Genomic DNA, 13,708 nt, shown 5'->3' with positions numbered 1-13,708 from the left:
AGCGAGGGCCAGTTGTGTAACCCTAGTTGCGTAATTCACAGACCCCGTTGCATGCGTGGCCGCCGACCCAAAGAAGGACCTCGACAACATTGACAACATCGGCAAGTCGAAGGATGGGTGTCCACCGTCGTGTCTGATGTATGTTTACCACTTGGCTCAACCATCTCCTTGCCGCTCACACCCTCTCCACAGTGCTTTATTTTTGGTGGCCAAGTGCAGCGCCAGCTTCTCACGCTCTCTCGGTGGCCTGTGGCCTATCGCAGCACCTTCGACCGCCAGCTCGAGGCTTATCAATTAGACTGGACCCCCCCCCCTCCCAAACCCCCAGCACCAAATTCCCATCTGTGATGGGCGACGACGCAACAGGCGGCTCGGGTGCCTCGGTGCAAGATGCGACCCCTATGTATGCATCGGGAGAGGACATAACCTCTCTGCAGGCGTTGACTGCAGCGCGGCAGCGCCTCCTATCGGCACGAGAATTCAACACGTTCAGACCGTCGTACCATGTGCAGGCACCGTACGGTTGGATGAGCGACCCGTGTGCTCCGGGATTCGTCCCGTCCATGCAACCCAATGGCGAGCACCGTGGTGATGCGCGAGGATTCTACCACCTGTTCTTCGAGTGGAATCCTCTGGATAGCGAATGGGGCAACATGAGCTGGGGGCACTACCTCTCAGAGGATATGGTGCAGTGGCGCTTGCCGGACAATGTCGAGGCGCGTGCCCTTCCAGAGCTGGTAATCAAGCCTGAGGATAGCAAGCAGTACCCCGAAGATTGCAAAGGGATCTTTAGCGGCTGTATGCGCCCAGGCCTACCTTCTGACGCTGCGCCGCAGTCAACGTCAAACACCACGCTGTTGACCTTGATCTACACCGCCGCATCGTCGCTCCCGATTCATTACACCTTACCTTACACACGCGGCTGCGAAAAGGTGGTCCTTGCCACTTCTTCAGACGGCGGCCGCACATGGCAGCGGTACAACGGCGGGCGGCCTGTGCAAGGAGCCGAAGCACCGCCAGAAGGCTTGGACGTCACCGGCTGGCGCGATCCGTACGTTGCAGAGTGGGAAGATATGCGTGCCATCCTGGCATCCTCACTCCCGTCTACCGGAGGGGATAACCAGCTCTTTGGGATCCTAGCAGGTGGGATACGCGGCATCACGCCAACCGTCTTTCTTTACTCCCTCAGCGAAGGCCTCACCCGATGGACCTACCGCGGAACGCTGCTCCGCCCCGGGCTACACGCACGCCTCGGCACGCGCACCGGTGACCTGGGCATCAATTTTGAAGTTTGCAACTTCGCCTCTCTGCGCCACGCGACGGGCACACAGCTGTACCTCCTGCTTAGCGCTGAGGGCACGCAGCCAACACCGTGGTCGCGCCGTCCGGCGACGGCACAGAGTAAGTGCCATCTGCAGAAGCCCGACCGCAGTTCAAGTCATGAGTGCGCGAGCGTGAATCCACGGCCAAATCGCCGGTTGATGTGGATCGCTTGCGATGTGCAGCGCAATGCCGCAACGGACGAGCTGCTCAAAATGCGCGCGTGTGCGGCCCTTGATTACGGCTGCCTCTACGCTGCAAATTCTTTCTTGGACTCTTGTACCCAGCAGCGCGTTCTATGGGGTGAGCATGAAGGGTACCTGAATCTATTCCCTGTGCATCGCGACTGAACAGCACTTTCCTGTGCTCTTGTCAGGCTGGATTCCAGAAGAAGACGTCGGCGAGGAGGGCCGTGCGGCGCAAGGATGGGCCGGCTGCCTGAGCCTCCCACGCGAACTCTTCGACCACGTCACGTACAACGTCGTTGGCAGCCTGTTTGCAGAGCCGCTAGAGGAGACTGGTTTGTTGCAGTACGACAGCAGCTCGGGAATCGCGCGATTGCTGGGCATCAGACCTGCCAGACAGGCGGTCGGGCTCCGGGACAACTCGCAGAGCCACGCTTTGCAAATGGCAGAAGTAGATACCAAGTGCGACACGCAACTGCTCGCCTTCGATGCCGAAACGCTCAGTGTACTCGCCTACCCGATCTTTGACGGCGCGAAGATTGGCACTGCTTGGGAGTTCACCACGACGGTGTGTCTTGATGAGAGCTTCTCATCCGTCGTCGGGCTGGCCATCCACCATTCGGATCAACAATACACGCTCATCAGCTTCGATCGTGAGACTTCTGTTCTCTCCGTGATTCGAACCCATTCACACGTTCCTCGGTCATCAGGCGAAACCGCAACCAACACCGATTCGGACAGCGGGCCGCTCCCCGTCTTCAAAATCAAGGATGCCGACACAGGCAAGACGGTCATCGAGCCACTCACGCTGCGGCTCTACTTTGACAAATCCGTCCTAGAGGTGTTCGCAAACGATCGACTGGCCATCAGCACGCGCGTCTACTGCCGCTCCCAGCAACACCGCTTGTCGCTCTTTGCGGCCTCGCACACGAAATTCACCGACACGATGCTCTGGAACAGTCTGCGGGCATGGAAGCAAACTGCAGATCACGCATAGGGATCATTTGCATGGATAGGATATACATCATGTGTACCCCGTACTTCTACAACAAAGGGTGTCTGTCGCGCATGCATGCAAAGGAGAAAGCGAGAGGATGAAAAAATGTGAGAAACCGGTGTCAAAAGACGCCAATGTCCACGAAGAGCGATTCAAAGATGCTTTGGTTGCGTTGCGGCAAGCCTTTGATCGCTTCGATCAGCTTGCCCAGGAATGGATGTTCCCCTGATCGGAACTTTTGCAAGAACTCGACGTAGGCATGCAGGATCGAGTGGACGCTCGCGAGATCCCGTTGGCCAAAGAGTGGTGTGTGTGGGGAAGATGTGGTTGATGAGGATGGCTGCCATGCTGCTCCTGCCGCCACCGCTGCTATTTGCGAAGTCTGTTGCTGCTGCTGTTGCTGCTGCTGTTGCTGCTGCTGTTGCTGCTGCCGGACCATCTCCATGGCCTGCGCAGTCTCCACGACGGAAGGAAAGTCCTTGTAGATGACAATGAGCGTCATCGCGATATCGTATAGCTTCTCCGCAAAGCCGATGCCATGCGCCTCCATGGCTGGCATAGCAAGGCGCTAAATTCAGATACAGCAGTTGTACATGGCGTCAGCTCATTCACTCGCTAGTGAAATTAAAAGTGTCGCAATTAAAGTGTTGCAAGGCTCACCTCGACAATCCTAAGTGTCCGTCTAGCAATGTCGATGGCATGTGTCGCTTGAAGCGGCTCATGTGGCGAGTCGACAGAGACGAGGCCGTGACTAAGGCACGTCAACCATAGGCGATTTAGCAGCCACTGCCGGGTGACGTTGACGTCCGCCTTCTGCACTTTCAGTCGCTCGTATTCTCCCTTCTCTTGCGTGTTGAGCGAGCCAGGTGTGGTCACGCTGCTGGGGCCAGTTCCGCTCTTGCTCAGCTCATCCTTCACATCCGCCGCTTCGTCCTGCTTGTCATAGTCCTCCATGAAGGAGCGATAGAGGCGCTGAGCCTTGTCGCTGTTCAGCTTCCTGCACATGCGACCCGAGCACCTTCCGTTCCAGCAATCTACAAAGTCTTCGTCGACACAGTCGAACAGCTTCAGCTGCAAATTGGGGAAATCGTCGAATTTGTTCAGCTTGAAATTATTGCGCAGATGCTTCGTCGTGGCAGCGGGGTGACCACGGAAGCCGAGCGAGTGGCCACGCTGCAGCGCATAAGCGCGCTCGGTAATCGCGAGTAGCCAGTACGCCCGCAGTCGTCGTTCTTGCTCGTCGCGGTTGAGTGACTCGTACGCCGCGGGCTCGTGCAGCTTGAGCAGGTGTCCAATGCACACCGCCTCGTGCAGTCGGAACCAGGCAGCGTTATCCTCGCGCATACCAAATAGACAGGCAAAGATGTAAAAAGACGTCATCTGTGTTCGTGACAGCATAAGTATGAGGAACCATCAGCCATCCGCTATAATCGCACAATTCGGCCTCCTTGCGCACCAAACACTTACAGTGCCCTCCAAGCTCGGGGCCTTCCCAAACAAAACGCTGTTCCGCATCTTGATGCACTCCTCCAGCAGATACCTGGCGAGCCTCATGCGTTCCTTGATGCTCTCCGTTCCTGCCTCCTTGCCCTCGACGGGCTGGATGAGGACCATTGCGCTCATGGCGAGGAGCATGCTAGCAAAATCGACGTCGTTGTGCTGGTCGCCCTTGTCTAAGCGCGGGAAGAGCCAGGCGCGCGAGAAAACGGGTAGTGCCGGGTGCAAGCGTTCAAAAAAGGTGGCCATGCGAGGGATGAGGACCGAATCGGCAAGGGGGTTCTCCATCTGTATTGAATCCCGCGCACCGCTGGGCGTTCGGGCGAAAGAAGCTTGCAGGGCATTAGACGGTGAATAAGCTTGGCCTTGACCAGGACCTTGTTGCCTTTGCCCGCGTCCATCCGGCCCATCCATCGAATCGCGCACTCCACTACTCGCGATTGAGCGCACAGGGTCAAAATGGGCCATACCGATGCTCGCTCTCGATCCTGGCGTTTCTACGCTGGAGTTGCTGCTAGAGTACGAAGCGCCAGTGGCAGTCGCACTGTTGTTCCCGTTAAATGGATTGGTGAAATTTGCGAAGGGTGCCGAAAGAGAAACAAACATATCTGGCGCATTTCCACTGAAATCGACACAGAAGAGGTCCGACGCGTTGATGCTCTGCCGCCGGCCGTTCAAGTGATTGGGTTGTACGTGCTCTTCAGAGGAAGGACCGCCCGGTCGGACGCCGCCGGAGCCGCCTGCAGCTGCTCCCGTCGCAGGAGCGCCGGCAACGATTGCCGCCGAGCCAGCATTGCCCCCAGTGTTCGGCTCTCCAGTGGCAGAGCCGATGATCCCATCCATCATGACGCTCCAATCGAAAAACTGACTGCGCACGCTCGGATCCTGCGCATTGAAGCTGTCCGCCAGGGAAGTATCCAAATCCGGAAGGCGCAGACTAGGCATGTGTACTGGATCCATCTGGGCTCCTTGTACATGTGCTTGCGAATGCGAATGTGGGTCGGAGTCGGGAGGAATGGTGGAAGCGGATGCGAAGGACGGAAGGGGCATAGCTCGAACTGACTGCCCAGTCGGTGGCTGTGCGGGAGTATGCGACGGCGCCTGTCCTTGCATTGAGGGGTGTTGTTGCTGCTGCTGTTGCTGTAAGGGCGTCTGGGATGTATCCTTATATGCGGCACTGCCGGATGGAGACGGATAGGGTTGCTGCTGCGGCTGTTGTGGGCGTGCGTAGTCCTTGGAATAGGCACTGCCCCCGCTACTGCTCGCCGCTCTCGTGCTTTCGGAGACCCTCGGAGAAACGGGCGATAAATAAGCGCCGTTGGCCTCGCCATGCGCTGCATTGCCGGAAGAGATGGGCGGCAGTTGAGGGGGATTCGTTTGTGACTGGGCATGTGGTTGAGAATGGAAATGGGGGTGGGGATGCGAATAAGGGTGATGGTGAGGATGATGATAATGATAATGATGCATAGCCGGAGGAAGTACGCGGGTCGAAGGCGACCACTGGCCGGGTGCTATAGATCCGCTTCTTGGAGAGCCGACACCCGTGCTGGCGCTGCTCACAGAGCCAAATCGCTGGTGACCTTGGTAAGGCGACCGGGCTCCTTCTGTCCCTGCGCCACTTTGACTTCGATATGGATGATACGGTCGATGATTTGGGTCTGCAGAAGAGACGGAAGGTCCTGAATAGTGTCTTGACCCCGGAGACGAGTGCGGTGGATGGGGGAGTGGCTGTACGGGACCAGGTGGCGGACCCATAGAAGAAGGAGGGGAGGTCTGCGACGACGGACATAGCGACGATGGGAATGCCCGTCCGTGCTGTGATGGCAAGTCGTGGGCAGCTGCCTCTGCAGAAGTGAGGGGTCCCGCATTTTCGGGGCTGTCGTCTTCTTCGTGCCCATCATCCCCATCCTCCCGCTTACGACCCTGGAGCCTACGCAGCTCCTCGATCCGCCTACCCGTCGTGCTCTTGCCTTTTGCCGCCTTTTCGTAGGTGCACTCGAGCCCGAGCCGCTCGCAGTGGTCGCAAGGCCTGGCTTTGGAGCATTTCACGCGGCGGATGTGGCAATTATCACATGCGCGCTCGAGCGGCTTGGACTTGTCCTTTGGCATCTTGGGCAACTTGCCACAAGGCTCTTGCCAACCCCTGGATGCAGCTTGCGAGGGCCCAGTAATACGGTGATGCAGAAACTCGTTCGCGTGCGTGGTGGGTATCGATGGTGCAACAAATACGCGAGCGGTTGCGATTGCCCTTGCCCTTGCCGGCACCAACACCCCGTTGTGCTTGGCCGAGATCGTGGTCACCGCATGCTCTCCAGCTGTTCTTTGCCGCGCTTGGAAGATGTGTAGAAATGCCGGAAACGGACGTACGAAGAGGCTTTCGCAAATAATGGGAAGTCACGAATACCATAGTGAAGCTCCCCAGCGGAAGCATTGCGCCAACAATGACTAACGGTCCAAGCTGGTGATCGTCGACTGGGATGGACAGCGCAGCCACGATAGGAGATGGAGATAGGGCGATACATATGCGTGGCTTCGTTCCGCCCGGTTGGCGTTCCGCGCCGTCTTCTTCTCTTCTCAACCCTTCTCGGCAGTTAGGTTCTTCTTTTCTTGCCCTTGCTTCTCGTCCACATATTTGGACACGACGCCCACATCCACCCCACTGCTGTCAGCACAGCTCTTCTCCACGCGGCTTGCTGCGTGCAAAGCAGCTTCGCTGTACGCTCTCCCCCGTCAGCTCTTCAGTTTGCAAGAAGGCAAGATCGTCCGGATGCGACTGCTGCGGTGACCGCCCGCGCTGCGCCTCACTCGAGCGTGCCGGAGACTCGATTGTGGGCGTGGAATGCTTGATGGTGAGTACCCATGCTTCTCCCTCAGTTTTCATCCCGATGCCATCAAGGGCATGTCTAGATGGATAGGAACACAGAGGGGCAAGGGAGTACCCCTGGAGCAGCTATGATTACGCATATATTCACACTGTCGGATTGCTTACCTCTTTAAGACGGAGGGAAGAATGCATGACGTCAAACTTCACTACAACGGTATATGAGCTGGCATCGACCCTTTTCGAAGGCTGGTGCGTCGTGGATGGGATTGGGAACATGCCTGGACTGAGACGGACAAGATGCATGGCTGGCGCGGCTCCCTTGACAACCACCCATGAGACGCAGAAATTGACATTTTTTCTTCTCCCCCCATCTTTTGCGAAGAAGATCTGTCAATATGTCGAATGCACCGGACAGATTCGCCCTTTTCATGCTCCTTCCAGGCGAGAAAAGGGTCGAGATCAAAGAAGACACCCGAATTCCCAACGCAGTCACAGTCACACTGCACAAGGAGGACCATACGTTAGGGAACATGATTAGGCAGTAAGTCTATGTTGCTTATCGATAACCTAAGCGCGTGAAGCAGCGGCAAATATCCTCATTAAATCCTAATCTACTCCGCTTCTACTGTAGAGCTGTCCTCTCCCAGCCGGGCATCATGTTCTGCGGTTACAAGGTTCCGCATCCGCTGGAGCCACGTGTGCAGATCCGCATCCAAACCAACGGCGAGCAGACGCCCGTGCAAGTCCTACAGACAGCCTGCGAGAAACTCATCACCCAGATTGACGACGTCCGCACGCAATTCAAGCAGCAGGTCCTTGCCCAGACCGGTGGCTTGGGCAGCGGCGCCGCTGTTGCTGGCATCCCACCAGCGGCCCGTGGTGCACCGATGGGTGCGGGCTATGGGCGCCCACAAGCACAAATGCCAATACAGTACGGTGGGGCGCCGTATGGCGTCTCACCCGTAGGCGTTGGATACCAGCCTGGGCGCACAGACAGAGCCGGCGGTGACTACCTTGCCGATTAAGCCGTGGTGCTTTCGCATTTCACCATTCTGTGGCGACGAATGGATTCACGCGAACGCGTAGGTGAAAGAATTAGTAGCGCAGTTGCATTTGTTCCACACAAGTATCAGCATTGAAGGTCCATTTGTATTTTTATGCGTGTATGCAAGAACGTGCAAGTCCTTTTGAGCCGTGCTGCCCCATTGGATGTGGGCCCTGCCACGTAATGCTGGCGCGGCAGCTTGTCACCGAGGTGCCATCTCGTGCCGACAGCCATTCTTTCTGGTACATACACCGTGCGAGGCTCGCGTGCCGAGCTGCAATGTCATAATCTGGATGCGCCAGAAAGTTGAGCTGACTGTGAGGATGACGGCGCTGACGAGTGACACGCTGGAACGTTCAAATCAAAGTTGGGGTTGCACGGTACATCATTGCACTCACCATCCAACACACCTCTTGCCCAGCAGGCCCTCCAGCAAACCAACACCTATCCACGGGTACTTCCCCGCGTGGCACGAATCATTGGGTCATTGCCACTTCCTTCAGAACGGTCCTCAGGTAATGCCTCCCGGGGCTTGATGACCGCTTGTGAGATGATGCACGTAGATGAGTGTGGGTGTTGTTACAATTGCTGCGCGGGTCGAGCGAACGAGGATCTCGCCTACGAGCTCAATGCGGAGCACGTAAATGTATGACTGCCTCCAGTGCATCTGCCACGTACTCTCCCATAGGGCTTTCGCAGACAATGAAGCAATGTAGATGATTCATGATTCGAATATCATTCGACACCTTTTCAAGGAGAAAAAGACTCTGGACTACATAAACTCGAATCGACACTTCATCTCTACGGCCTCGAACTCGGTTCATTTTTTATTCGAACGGTTGCAAAGTCGAAAGCAGCGCTAAAAAATCAAGCCGGGAACCGAAAGAAGAGCCCTGTCCTAACCGAGATGACCAGAAACCCTTTCATGTGCATCCCGGCATTCCATCGCTACTCCGGTGATGCACAGGGTCAGAGCACGCCCCTAGTTCTAAGCACGCGCTCAGTAGCGACGAGGAGGCGGAGGCTCATCGTACCTGCCACGAGGCGGAGGCGCATCGTAGGCATCGTACGGGGCCCGACGAGGGGGGGAGTAGTCCCTAGGAGGGCCACCGTATCCACCCATGCGAGGAGGCGGAGGGTAGTCGCGAGGTGGAGGAGGGCCGTGGCCACCACCATGCCGGTCGTAGTCACGAGGAGGGGGAGGGCCGTAGCGGTCGTAGTCGCGAGGAGGCGGGTAGTCGCGAGGCGGGCCATATCGGTCGTAGTCACGAGGCGGGCCGTAACGGTCGTAGTGACCGCCACCACGGGGCGGAGGGCCACGAACGTCGCCCTCCCCTACGATGCGCGTAATGTTTGATTCCGTGGTCAGTCGCTGGCAAAGATAGCCATGGGGGTAACGAAGCCGGGTAGAAACTTACTCTTGGGCGGGCCGTGGTAGCGACCTGGAGTAGGCGTGCGAGCACGGCCTCTGCGGGCCTTTTGAACGCTGAGGACACGGCCAGAGAGCTCGGTACCGTTCATACCTTCAACGGCGGCATCAGCCTCCTCAGCGGTCTCCATCGTCACAAAAGCGAAACCACGCGGCTCGCGAGTGTGAGGGTCGTACATGACCTGCGCCTTTTGGACCTGCATATTCAAAATGGGTGCATGTTAGTATTTGCCGATTTGCGCTGCCACTAAAATGGCGATTTGTGGCTCACCTTACCAAACTTGGAGAAAGCCTCCTCCAGAGCTCTGTCGTCGAGGCGGTTGGAGACACCACTGACGTGCAAGTTATTGCCAGGGTTGTTGTCGCCGCTGTCGTTTGGGCTGGAGGCAGCAGATGGAACTCAGCTGGTATTCTACGCTGGGACAAGCGGTCACGTCGTGCAAGCTCACCGACCGCGGTCCCGGTTCCTACCCCTGTCATTGTTTTCCGCATCACGATCCTCGCGGCGTGGGCTGAGGCTTCTCTCTCGGCGGGGAGGGGTGCTGCCGTGGTCGACAGCACCGCCAGGACTCCATCCACTTCCGTTGATGTCTGCTGCTAGATCAATTTAATCAATATCGGTCACATGAACATACCAGAGCATAACACCATCAAATCAGGGGCCGAAGATCACAAAGCCGGTTGGTGGGAGATGGAAGGTGTTGGGGAAGGGATGAAGAGAGGCGAATAGTGGTAAGCATGCCGAGATGCAGTCAAGCGGCGAGGACGGACGCAAATAAGCCGAAGTGTCCAATGCATCGTCACATGAATGGTGCTCCACAGGACATTGTCGAAGAACACAATGGGTTGAACAAAGCTGCTCCGCCAATGACAAAAGGCTGGCAAGCCGGAAGCGGGGGCTGACACAGCGGCTTGGCTGTGCATCTGAATCCGTGCCATCTTGTCCATGTCCTCATTGCTGAAGACAACGCGGCAGCAAGGACAGAACAGCGGACTCATCTGACCCCCCGCTAACCAGCGATTGCTCAAGAGTGGGCCGAGCCGGCAGTGCTGGACAGTACCGAGCTGCTACTAATGCCGCTGCTGCCGGATTCCACCGTCCCCTCCTGCCAGTCAAACCGCACATATCGAACCGACCCGAAAAGCGAGAATGGGAAGCGAAAGGGTGTGTTGGGGGTGCCGGAGAGCGTACACGTACCGTCTGCCATTGTTGTGTTGTCCTTCTTCTCGAGGTTTGAGGATGGATGCTAGTCCAAAGGGTGTCCTGAAGAGGTCGGGTGGGAAGAAGGGAAGCAGATGTAGGGAGTGGATATGCGAAAGAAGCGCGCGCGTTGTGCTTTTGTCAATGGCTCTTCGAATGCATGAGTTGTGTGCCAGTGGGCGATTGAACTTACATGAAACTGGTGTGTGTAAATCCACGCACAAGGATATGCGCACGGCCATCCCAGGCACAGCAGCATCTAGCGTGCTACACCTGCATGGAGCTCCATGTGGATGGCCTTCTCAATTGGGCATAATCTCTGGGCGATAATCGTACAGGCTTGCACGCAGAGAACAGGCTGTTATCATTAGTAGGGAAATAGCGCAACGTTTGGCAGCTGGTTCGGACGAGATGGAGGATTTCCGCAAGATCAACATCGACCAGTACGATGAGGATGTACTGCTGGACGAGGAGCTGGTCGACCCGGATCCTCGGTCCGGACAAGAATTGCTGGCGCTCGTCCAAGGCAATGCTCAGGAGACTCGTAGCTTGATGGCAAGGTGAGATCGTGTCCATGCGTCTGGGTAATTCGCAGCCAGCCGCGCGGCTGATGCGAGACTTATCTTTTCTACCTATCGCGCCATCCAGAGGTGACGCAAAGAGCGCACTGTCTTTGATCCTTGCAGATCCCCCATTCGGCCGCGATGCAACAGAAGCAAAGGTGAGAATGAAACGCCTTTGTACAGACCCGATCGTCTTTGACTGTGAACCTTCCCTGCATTGCAGAACCTCAACTTGAACACCCTGATGGACATTCTGAATTCGACACGCTCGACCGAGATTGCGGGCATCGTAAAGGCGCTCTCGATCGAGGAGCAAGATCATCTTATGGCATATATCTACAAGGGTCTCTCACATCCAGAAAGCGGTAACAGCGCCATCCTCTTGAATTGGCATGAACGAGTGAGTTGCACGGATGGGCCCACGTGTCCCGACACCGATGCTGATCTACGGCGTCACTGCCATCCGCAGCTGACGGAAGCAGCGGGGACCGGATGCATTGTACGGGTCATGACTGATCGAAGGGATCTGTAATAAATTGATGCCTGGATTACAACCATCCTTATGACACCTGCTATGTTACAGTAGGAGAAATCGCAGAAGCCTTGAATTCTTCGCGAAGCTGATCTCCTATCTGAACCCGTCGCCTTGATTCAAGCCATTCTATGGCATCCGCGTAAGTCAGAGGTGACACTCGCCGTTTTGTCTGCCCAACAGAGAAGGAGAAATGAAACTGCATACGTGCGCAAAGGTGAACGAAGTTGAACTCTCAACTCCGAAAGTGACCTGAAAAGTGTGACGAGGGAACCTACCGTGTTGCTTTTCTTTCGCTTGCCACTCTCGATATCCACAATTTCAGCGACTACATTAACAGCTGCCACGGCATTCTCCTTCTCCTCTCCTTGAGATGTGTACGTGACTGTGCTTGTCATATCTTCAAAGATCATTTCGGAACGAAAGCACGCTTCAGTAGCAGCGAGGACCGCCGCGTCGATCAACACGCGGGCACTCACTAAGGACAGCGCCGATGGGGACTGGGCTGTGGAAGCTCAGTGCGTCCAGCGCAAGGAATTCGACAGGCGCGTTCGCAAAGATGGAAGCCGTAATCCAGCCTAGCTCGTAACAATGCCGCATAAGCACGCCGCCAAAAACATTCAAGTGCACTAAAGGATGGCACCTAATGTTAATTCGATTCTTCGGCCTTTGCAAGAAAATGCACCACTCACCATTGGCCTGCTGCGGGTGCATGTGCAGTGTGCTAGAGTGCATAGTCGAAGAAAGGGAGACAACCTCCTCCTCGCTCCCCATCATCTTTGCGCTGCTTCCCAAGATGATCGCTTTTGCAGCAGAGGCTGTGAGGGCGTTTCGATCGCGCAGAAATACATCATGGAGCAAGAGCGCCTCCTCTTCCGTTGGCGATGACCTTTCCAACGACGTCGCAGAACTCTGCTGCTTGTGCATCTTGTGCTGTTGCCCGAGTTGGAAGAGGCGCTCTTCTGCCTTGGTCTCAAGTTGAAGCGGCGCGATTCTTTGCGACCTGAGGGTCGCGGCATTGCGTGCGGCCATGGTAAAGCGACCAGTCAGGCAGATCTCAGACGGCGAACTGTCCGCCTTGATTTCTTCGATGGCAACGAGAACTTCCATGGAGGAGGAACCGACCTGGGAGTACGTGAAGTTCCATTTTGTCAGAAGAGGCTTGTAACTTTCGCGCAGGTATTCCCTCACATATATAACCGACCCCGTTAGACGGTAGTCCGAAGTGATGACGAGCGGCTTCACCAAATCGAGACGGTCGACCGATGCAGTAACGATGAAGAGCGGCGACGCTCTGTCTTTCCTAATGGGCAAGTGGCCAAGCACGTGCATGTACGATGCCGCTCCTGCAAGTGTGTCCAGATCTGTGAACACACGAGGGTGGAGACAGCGTCAGATAGGCTACGGTGGAGAAGAATCGATTTCGGGAGATCGCGCACCTTCGAATATCTTCCCCATTCGAATTGCTCCAGACGTGGCGATATAACGCTCGAGAAGGTCGGGGTCTTTAGAAAAATTCAAGTGCAACTCTACCAAGCTGTGCGGACAGGTAGGTAGAAGATTGTATCAGCAACGGCTGGGGGATGGAGGAATGTTAAGCACACATGCATTCTTGTGTTGCGCACCTCTCCTGCATGCGCTTGGGCTTGAGTTGTGTCGCTTCAAAGTGCTTGACGGCTTCGCTGAGCTCTGTGGAGCTGATACCATAGTCCGCTTTCGATCCCTTACCCATTTCACGCCTGTGATCGGCCCATGTGGAAACCGGTGCCAGTCGCGCTGCCATTCAAGGACAATCATCAAGAAACATCGGCACGGTGATCAATCCTTAAAGCGAGGGTGCTTACTGGGCATCTTTGTCGCCTTGTGACCGCAATTCACAATCGAAATAAGGTTGTTTATCTCTGCTAGGCCCTCTCCCGAAACAGGAGCAGATGCCAGTGGCGACGATGCGCCGAAATGCCGTCGCGCTTGAACGGAGAACCGATAATTTCGGATGGCGCTTGCTACCGCGCTCGTGGTCACTTGAGCTCGACTGGAGCCGGCAAGCCGTGCCAGCTGTCTAAACACCGTCATGCCTTGATCTTACTTTCGTGAGCTTCGCGTGTTGTTTTCAGA

The 13,708-nt window shown here is 56.2% G+C and overlaps 6 protein-coding genes across 6 annotated transcripts; 3 read left to right on the top strand and 3 right to left on the bottom strand.

The window, feature by feature from the left end:
* The first annotated feature begins 198 nt into the window (after window positions 1-198).
* K437DRAFT_295102 (glycoside hydrolase family 32 protein) lies at window positions 199-2,635 on the top strand. Its single transcript, XM_013386955.1, has 2 exons — window positions 199-1,623; window positions 1,697-2,635. Exons 1-2 carry the CDS (start codon window positions 348-350, stop codon window positions 2,500-2,502), a joined length of 2,082 nt encoding a protein of 693 aa, XP_013242409.1. The 5' UTR covers window positions 199-347; the 3' UTR covers window positions 2,503-2,635.
* Window positions 2,497-6,445, bottom strand: K437DRAFT_237118 (uncharacterized protein). Its single transcript, XM_013386954.1, has 3 exons — window positions 3,970-6,445; window positions 3,163-3,882; window positions 2,497-3,070 (listed from the first exon to the last, which is right to left on the bottom strand). Exons 1-3 carry the CDS (start codon window positions 6,106-6,108, stop codon window positions 2,624-2,626), a joined length of 3,306 nt encoding a protein of 1,101 aa, XP_013242408.1. The 5' UTR covers window positions 6,109-6,445; the 3' UTR covers window positions 2,497-2,623.
* A 354-nt stretch (window positions 6,446-6,799) lies between these two features.
* On the top strand, window positions 6,800-7,999 carry K437DRAFT_257441 (RBP11-like subunits of RNA polymerase). Its single transcript, XM_013386953.1, has 3 exons — window positions 6,800-6,848; window positions 6,998-7,364; window positions 7,455-7,999. The coding sequence occupies exons 2-3, from the start codon at window positions 7,219-7,221 to the stop codon at window positions 7,846-7,848; spliced, it is 540 nt and encodes a 179-aa protein (XP_013242407.1). The 5' UTR covers window positions 6,800-6,848; window positions 6,998-7,218; the 3' UTR covers window positions 7,849-7,999.
* Window positions 8,000-9,233: 1,234 nt separating this feature from the next.
* On the bottom strand, window positions 9,234-9,655 carry K437DRAFT_225587 (RNA-binding domain-containing protein; the record flags this gene model as incomplete). The annotated part of the gene is made up of 2 exons (XM_013386952.1): window positions 9,234-9,494; window positions 9,569-9,655. Coding segments are annotated over 2 exons (348 nt in total), but the record flags the coding sequence as incomplete, so codon positions are not given.
* Window positions 9,656-10,826: 1,171 nt separating this feature from the next.
* On the top strand, window positions 10,827-11,630 carry K437DRAFT_257437 (arp2/3 complex subunit). Its single transcript, XM_013386951.1, has 4 exons — window positions 10,827-11,058; window positions 11,147-11,219; window positions 11,285-11,461; window positions 11,531-11,630. The coding sequence occupies exons 1-4, from the start codon at window positions 10,910-10,912 to the stop codon at window positions 11,591-11,593; spliced, it is 462 nt and encodes a 153-aa protein (XP_013242405.1). The 5' UTR covers window positions 10,827-10,909; the 3' UTR covers window positions 11,594-11,630.
* K437DRAFT_257436 (Thioesterase/thiol ester dehydrase-isomerase) lies at window positions 11,583-13,569 on the bottom strand. Its single transcript, XM_013386950.1, has 7 exons — window positions 13,216-13,569; window positions 13,033-13,130; window positions 12,785-12,957; window positions 12,286-12,718; window positions 12,073-12,222; window positions 11,872-11,993; window positions 11,583-11,792 (listed from the first exon to the last, which is right to left on the bottom strand). Exons 1-7 carry the CDS (start codon window positions 13,374-13,376, stop codon window positions 11,634-11,636), a joined length of 1,296 nt encoding a protein of 431 aa, XP_013242404.1. The 5' UTR covers window positions 13,377-13,569; the 3' UTR covers window positions 11,583-11,633.
* Between the last annotated feature and the right edge of the window lie 139 nt (window positions 13,570-13,708).

The sequence above is a fragment of the Tilletiaria anomala genome (assembly GCF_000711695.1).
Source record: "Tilletiaria anomala UBC 951 chromosome Unknown K437scaffold_60, whole genome shotgun sequence".
In the NCBI taxonomy this organism is placed as follows: Eukaryota; Fungi; Basidiomycota; class Exobasidiomycetes; order Georgefischeriales; family Tilletiariaceae; genus Tilletiaria; species Tilletiaria anomala.
The sequence above is the reverse complement of the archived record's forward strand: the minus strand, read 5'-3'. Positions and strand labels throughout refer to the sequence as shown.

Bases quoted from the DNA above. Each gene is read 5' to 3' on its own strand.
- K437DRAFT_295102 (XM_013386955.1), top strand. From the start codon at position 348: ATGGGCGACGACGCAACAGGCGGCTCGGGTGCCTCGGTGCAAGATGCG. The intron at 1,624-1,696 runs GTGAGCATGAAG...TGCTCTTGTCAG, and splicing joins CCAGCAGCGCGTTCTATGGG to GCTGGATTCCAGAAGAAGAC.
- K437DRAFT_237118 (XM_013386954.1), bottom strand. From the start codon at position 6,108: ATGCCAAAGGACAAGTCCAAGCCGCTCGAGCGCGCATGTGATAATTGC. The intron at 3,883-3,969 runs GTAAGTGTTTGG...TCACGAACACAG, and splicing joins CCCCGAGCTTGGAGGGCACT to ATGACGTCTTTTTACATCTT. The intron at 3,071-3,162 runs GTGAGCCTTGCA...ATCTGAATTTAG, and splicing joins GGACACTTAGGATTGTCGAG to CGCCTTGCTATGCCAGCCAT.
- K437DRAFT_257441 (XM_013386953.1), top strand. From the start codon at position 7,219: ATGTCGAATGCACCGGACAGATTCGCCCTTTTCATGCTCCTTCCAGGC. The intron at 7,365-7,454 runs GTAAGTCTATGT...CTTCTACTGTAG, and splicing joins TTAGGGAACATGATTAGGCA to AGCTGTCCTCTCCCAGCCGG.
- K437DRAFT_257437 (XM_013386951.1), top strand. From the start codon at position 10,910: ATGGAGGATTTCCGCAAGATCAACATCGACCAGTACGATGAGGATGTA. The intron at 11,220-11,284 runs GTGAGAATGAAA...CCTGCATTGCAG, and splicing joins GCGATGCAACAGAAGCAAAG to AACCTCAACTTGAACACCCT. The intron at 11,462-11,530 runs GTGAGTTGCACG...TGCCATCCGCAG, and splicing joins TCTTGAATTGGCATGAACGA to CTGACGGAAGCAGCGGGGAC.
- K437DRAFT_257436 (XM_013386950.1), bottom strand. From the start codon at position 13,376: ATGGCAGCGCGACTGGCACCGGTTTCCACATGGGCCGATCACAGGCGT. The intron at 13,131-13,215 runs CGCAACACAAGA...CTGTCCGCACAG, and splicing joins AAGCGCATGCAGGAGAGGTG to CTTGGTAGAGTTGCACTTGA. The intron at 12,958-13,032 runs GTGCGCGATCTC...GTGTGTTCACAG, and splicing joins AATGGGGAAGATATTCGAAG to ATCTGGACACACTTGCAGGA.